General features: G+C 35.3%; 1 protein-coding gene across 2 annotated transcripts; it reads right to left on the bottom strand.

Annotated features, from left to right (window-relative positions):
• Positions 1-217: 217 nt before the first annotated feature.
• On the bottom strand, positions 218-6,229 carry LOC7478146 (SUPPRESSOR OF ABI3-5). Of its 2 annotated transcripts, XM_052451691.1 has the most exons (11): positions 6,041-6,229; positions 5,760-5,967; positions 5,514-5,639; positions 5,259-5,423; positions 3,884-4,013; positions 3,683-3,724; positions 3,013-3,303; positions 2,836-2,878; positions 1,676-1,753; positions 559-664; positions 218-458 (listed from the first exon to the last, which is right to left on the bottom strand). In XM_052451691.1, the coding sequence occupies exons 1-10, from the start codon at positions 6,100-6,102 to the stop codon at positions 598-600; spliced, it is 1,212 nt and encodes a 403-aa protein (XP_052307651.1). In that variant the 5' UTR covers positions 6,103-6,229; the 3' UTR covers positions 218-458; positions 559-597. The 2 variants fall into 2 exon arrangements, with proteins under 2 accessions (XP_052307651.1, XP_024452290.2); XM_024596522.2 differs by having other exon boundaries at positions 218-664.
• Positions 6,230-7,148: the final 919 nt, after the last annotated feature.

The raw sequence follows: 7,148 nt of genomic DNA, 5'->3' as shown, positions 1-7,148 counted from the left end.
TATTTTTATTGGAAAGGTCATCATTTTGTAATAATATTTTAAAAAAAATTATTTTCATCTTTCAAAGGATAATATTTTCTTATTCTATATCCCTTTAGCATTGTAATAGTTTCTATTTTGATACACAGAGTTCACGACAAGCAGCAGTGCCTATTATTTGCATTTCCAGAAGAATCAACCAGCATGAATGAATAAACAAGGCACCAGAAAAAGCAGCTTCCAAACAAGAGAGAGGATCCCTCAATAATGGATGTCAAACCCGAAGGGAAGCCATCCAATTGATGGGATGCAAATCTCCAGAAATTTGTAATAAGTTAAGAGAGGCTTGTATAAATTTGCTAAATCCTATCCTTGCTGCAACTGAACATTAGGTTTCTAAAAACAAAATCATAAAACACAACATATCTTAGCATCGGCATCGCCGCATCGGCATTCACAATGAGGAAATTTCAGCTCATCTACCAAAATGAAAGATCAGTCCATGGGTCAGACCACTAGCATTAAGAACAGAGGTTATGTCAGATCTATCAGATATCTGATTTCAGAGTCACTTTAAACCTGTACAGACTCCTCAAACAAGTAACAAAATCAGTTGCTTTAGTTTGCATTGGATGCAACCTCCTGAATTTCGCTGTACGTGCCAGTTTCCTTGTTATAGGAGTACCTAACACAAGAAACGAAGGAAAAACAATTAGTCTAAGGGCCATGTACTATTGCATACACATGCTGTAGATATCTCATTCAATGACTGCTACCAACTAAAATTGATTCCATTCATTCAAACTTAATCAACTATTAACTTAAGGTTCTACTTAATTTATGATCCAAAGGAAAGAAAGCTTGGAGCTCCAGTGTATTGCGCTCTCCAAGTGTGCTTGTCCCCCCTTCTTCCTTACCATGGCTGGTCTTTTTCAGCTGCTTTATTTTTTTTACCAACAATTTAAGAATTGTTTTCTCTCGACACTCCAGAGGGGAGTAGGTTTCCATCTTTCCTTTTCTTTTGGTTCAAAAGTAGGAGACAAGTCAAATTGCATTCTCCTCTACCATGCTTAGCAGAGAAGAGGAGATCTATTGGATTCTTTATTCCCCATATTCCCAATGGGCATTATCATTCACCGGGGATCTGTAGATGCTACGCAGTAATAAGATAAGATAAACATAAATAGCAATGGTGAAAAGTCTTCCTAGCTGTATAGCAAATCATTTGTATAAATCTCTTACACAATCCTGGTATAAATCTCCTGCCAATCATTTCCGTAGCAAAATTAATGAGCTCAACACATCTAAAGCCTTAATTAAATATGGCTCTCATCAGGAGGAGAGGCAATGATCTAAGTTGCTCCATAAATGGAAGTGCAGGAAGTGATGGCAAGAAGTTGAACCAATCCAGCCTGAATTTCGTATCTCATGTGCTAGTACATACTAGCACCTGGTACATGATCTGATTTTCTAAGCACATATCAAGTGTGAGTTGGACCCATCTGATGTCCCTCCACAGTACTCTCACCTTTCCTATGTGTGGATATCAATACAAGGAAAGCAAAGCGCAACACCTAAATCATAAAGTTGGAAGTTTCTTCTAACACAAGTGAGTTACTTTAAAAGCTAATCCACAAAGGAAAGCAGAGTCAAGAAAAATTAATAATATAATTGAAAGAAATTGCGAGTTAATTACCATTGCCCTGATGTTGCCTGGCAGAACAGTCCTGTAGATGGGTCATAATAATATCCCAAACTGCTGCTGTAGTAGTAACTGGCAAAGGAAATTTAATGTCAGTTTAACTTCTATGCAAACCTTAAGTGTATATAACTGTGGTCATATTTTCTGCTACCCCATGTCCCTGGGAAAATCAAAAAGTGAAAGATACAAGTGTTTACAGAATTAATGACTGGATAATTATCACAAATTAAACTCAATTGTAAGATTGGTGCAAAAAACATTGTTAGCCCGAATAACAAATATCTGTAACATGATTAACTTGAATAAATCACAAGTCAAAAACAACAAGAAGACATAAAAATTTAAGAAAATGACAAGTCAATTAAAATATGGATTATCGAAGATGTTCTTTACAAGTTAAAAAAGTCAATGAAAAAACAATCAAAATGTTTACCCACAATGCTCTAAAGTATATCAAAAGACAAATTAAAACATGTATGGGAATATCATCAAAGAGAAAAGGGCCTAATGGTGATCATCTTTAAAAATGGACAAAGAATAAAATCATAAAGGAAACAGTTGTTCTAAGTAATTGGACACACAACTATACCTGGTCTATCGAATTAGGAGTTATTTTGACAGTTCTACAAATTAATATTAGTGTGTTCTCATTGCATAGAAACATCCATTAAAAAAAAAAAAACTGGTTTCTGTTATTCTGAAATGAATCAAACTCAGATAAGACCCTGCTTTATAAAGCTTAAAAAAAATTAACAACCAACTTTGTTGTAAAACTTCTCACTTGAATATTTGGAACAGAAACAACAGCATCGCTTAGAAAGTTGGGTTGTGAATTTTGAACTAACACCACACCATGTTGGATTGTCTCTAACCATGATAATTATGAGAAGGGGGGGGGGGATTAATGATGTAGATTGCAAAAATTCTTTTCTTCAACTTCAATAGTTGGAACATATAAAAACATTATGGCTTCAAAAGCTGGGGAATAAATTTTGCACCAATACCACATCCTAAATACTACCAAAACTATGGAAGATTATCAAGGTAGAACAGGAAAACACGTTGCAAACAGATCAACGATACATAAAATACTATAACTATAAGAAATTCTATTGCAATTTACTTAAAAGCCTGGAAAGAGAGGGAGAGAGTACCCTGAAGTCTCGTCATAGACATAATCACTTTGCAAAGATCCAGCTGCATAACAAGCAATAAGAAACATAAGACCAAGCACAGGATGCATAACTACTTCATCCGCACAACTGACTAAGCTATTACTATTTCATCCCAAAATTTCTACAATATCATCGTAGCTAATCATAAAAGCTTACCTCCAGAAATGGCATTAAGACCATCTGATGATGGTTGACTTGCAATAGCAGTGGCATTATCCTCATCATCCCCAAACATGTCAAATGCATCACCATCACAGCCTGAGATCTCCGCAGTAGATACACTTGGGATTGAAGGACCCACGTCCCCATCAGAGGGAGCTGACGAGGCCGCGCCAAGACCAGTCACACCAGAGGACAAGCCCTTCTCCATGCCATTACCAGAATCCTCTAGGCCTTCACTGATGGCTGCCACCTTCCCCCTAGCTATAGCTAATCTTTCATATCCTTCTAAAGAACATTGCAAAAAATTATTCAATAAACACTGAGAAAGAATTTCCACAGTTTAGCAAAAGTGCATGAAGAGGTGGTGATGAAACTTTTTGCAGATAGAAGCTTTTCTAAAACTCATCATCTTGAAATCACAACTCATAACATGTATAGACAACACATTGTTGTGGTATATTAATTCAGTTGACCATCTGAAAAATATCCAATGACAATCCAACTAAGACAACACAAATAGTTGCATATTATATGACACACCACATAACGATATCCTGATTCTTCTATTCAAAAGTAGAACTGGAATGGAGTATCACTGGTAACATAAATAAGGACAAGGAAAACATAAATAAGGACAAGGAAAACTATCATATATTGTCCCAACCTGCCTCACGCTTGAAAACCTCTTGCTTGTCGTGATATACATCTGCACAGTGGATGATTAAATCAGTGAGTGTGGCCAAAACTATGGAGAGCAGGGGTCTCAACAAACAAAAATGATGACCAAATGGGCATCATAAATAGTCAGGTGTACTTTTACCTTCAATGAAATCTTAAGAAAGAGCAAAAAAAAGAAACACTTAACTGTACTCGCCATGATCCAACAGCTTGTTGGCATCTTCAGTTAGCTGGTCAAACAGAAGTTGTGTCTCAGTGGACATCTTCTCCTTGCTCTTATTTGATCTTCCTTTCAACCTTCTCAAAGCTTGCAAAACCTGTCAACAAAAGGACCCCTACGCTAATTAATTCTCATCTTTTCTTCCTTAACACTCAGTTCTCCATACACACCAAACACCAAGTACTTGCTTTTCATCTACAATATTTCCAAAGATAATTTATTTTGCATGAAACAAACAGAGAGTCAATTATACATTTCTCTCTCCTTGACTGCATCATTCAGAAATCCAGTAGCACTAAGAAATTTATAGATTATTTTAATTTAATTCAACTATAAATTCGTGATATACCAGTTTATCTAGTAATTCTAATCACATATGATTCTATACCTATTTGGATACCTATTTCTTATTTTGCTTGGAATCATTAGGATTTTGGTGTCTATATAAAACAAAACCTATTTTATGTAGTAATTCTGGATTTGATAATGTATAAAACAAAACCTATTCTATGTAATAATTCTGGATTTGATAATGGTATAAAACAAAACCTATGAAATTGAGTAACTATGATTTAGCTTGATTCCTGCAAAGAGAGCATCCCTCTCTTTTCTCTAGATATTATTATATTCCTTTCTTCTTCCAAAATCTTCTTGCTACAGTCATCTCGGGTTACTACTCGCAGATATCAACTCCAATTTCTTCTAAAACAAGACCTTTATCAACTCTACTTCTCTAAACTCAAACCCATAAAAAAATCCCTAATTCTCCAAACCTCTGCCTCAGCACAAGCAAAAAACCTTAATGGTACAAATTCATAGTTAGCCTGCATGAATTTCTTATTGAAACCTAGATAACCATCTTGCATTACTCTCAAATAAACAATTAACCATATGCAACTCTAAGCATAGACTTCAGGTTCAATATATCTAAGCTTTTGATAATACCATGTCCTTGCACAGTAGTTACAGTATGACACTTATCCATGGCATATTGCAAAACAAGTCGAACAATTCTAATACAGTATCTTCCTCAGTGCATTATGCTGAATGTGATTAAACTACACTATAGAACATAAAAGCACAGTACTAAGAAATGCTAAGTTAGCCAGCATAGCAACTTAAAAATGCATGTTCTACTCTTAATTCAAGAACAATTGCTGTAAGCACTATAAAAACTTCCTTATTCGAGTTGCTTCTTAGTTGGAAAAAGGTCCAAAAAAACAACAAGACAGAAAGAGACTTAACAAGACAGGCACTTCATCAGCTAAAGTCCAACAAATAAAACAACAAACTACTTAAAAAAGCTAAGACAATCCATGAATTAAGCTTCAGTCAGGTTTACCGTTTCTCCCGGCTCAAGCAAGTTGGCAATCCGGCTCTTCATCATTCCAATTTCTTCAGAAGATAGGTCACGGCCATCATCTTTCTCATCATCTTCATTAATACTTGCCACAGAGGTTTTTCCAACATATCTTTCATGAACTTGAACACTATCCAGCCACGCATCCTGCAATGAACCCACGCACAAGGATTATAAACACCGCTTTTTTAATCTTAAGCAAGAATGCAGTCAGCCAGTAAGACAAAGTTGCTTAACCTTGATTTCATTTTCATTTATATATTCCACGAAATTTCCGTCAGCATCAAAATAACCTTCTTCTCTCTCTTTCTCGAGATTAAACGGTTCTATCTGAATCCCATCTTCCACGAAATTCTCATTTTCCTGCAAAAACAAAACCCCTCATCATCAGCTATACATCCCCTCTCCCCCCGAAAATGTAACCAAAAAATTGATAACGAAACAAGTCGTAACCCCAACCCCCAACCCCAACCCTATCGCTACCTCATAAGCGACTTCAGCAGCAGAGGCATCATTAATATCTCCACTAAAACCTTCATCGGTGATCAGACTGCGAAGCATCGCACGCTCCTTGGCTGCGAGACGAGGATCCTTCAAGTCACTTGGACCTTCTTCTTCAGCTTTGCCCCTGTCAACTCTTTCATCCACACTCTTCACCTTCTTCCCTTTAGGAAATCTAACCTTCTTCTGCCTACAAATTACAAAAAAAAAAATCATTAGCTGAAAATTTGAAGAATGAAATAAAAAAAAATTAGTGGAATTACTTGTTGGATTTGTCATCGTCTTCAATGTCTTCAAGGAACGGGCGCTTTCGCTTGCCCTCCATTCTTCGCAAAATTTTATGAGTTGCTCTGTGAGAGAAACAGGTTTATGAAGGAAATTGGACTTCGCTTGCCGGCTATCGATCGGGCCAAGGCTGGAGCAGTGGCGTCGCATTAATATTTTGGGTGTGGGCAAACCTCGAAAGGACCCACCACCTACGTAATTATTAGTATTAATTTTACAATTAAACAATTTGTTTTGTAATAATTTTATTTTTAATTTTAATTAAGGACTTCGGTCAATATTAATATCATTCTGAAAGTCACAACGGGGATGGAGGAGTTGGATTTGTAGGGCGTTTAGTAACGTTGTACGAATATTTTTTATTTTAAATATATTAAAATAATATTTTTTATTTTATAAATTTTATTTTTAATATTATTTAAAAACAAAAAAAAATTAAATTTTTTTAAATACAAAAACAAACAATAACTTTAGATATATAATAAAACTCGAGGTATCTATTAAATAAAATTTCATTAAAAATAATATAAAATTTCTCCATTTAACTAAATTACTGGGATAAAAACCAATTTAAAATTACTAGAATTAAATTTTTTATTAAAAAATTATAATTTTAAATAAAAATTAATATCGGTTTTAAAACTAAACCGAATAAAACTGAAAAAACTTTAAAAGATTATTGAATCAAAATCTCTTAAGAAAAATTGACCAATTAAAAGGTAAAAAATGTAAACCGAACCTATTGGTTTAGTTAAATTATTTGATTTCAAAATTGTAAGAAAATTAAGTATGGTTGGGTTTTTTTTAGTCTAAACTGAAACGTCGCTCGCCCCTCGTTCAAATGCAATTGAAAATGATTTTGAAAGTGTCTTCGAACAGTAAAAGTGCGGAGGCATGCGAACAACCATCTCAACCTTCCAGGTCTCTATAGCGCAGAGGCATGCCAGTAAGGCAAGGACCCACCTTACAACCTAGTACAACCACGAACACAGCAGCCACCTTACAACCTTGTACAACCACGAACACAGCAGGGTAAGGCACACTGAAAACTGAGATTTGACATGATGATGCAAATTGTGCTCTCCT

The sequence above is a fragment of the Populus trichocarpa genome, chromosome 3, assembly GCF_000002775.5.
Source record: "Populus trichocarpa isolate Nisqually-1 chromosome 3, P.trichocarpa_v4.1, whole genome shotgun sequence".
NCBI lineage: Eukaryota > Viridiplantae > Streptophyta > Magnoliopsida > Malpighiales > Salicaceae > Populus > Populus trichocarpa.
Note: the sequence above shows the minus strand (reverse complement) of the source record. Positions and strands in the feature narration are given on the sequence as shown.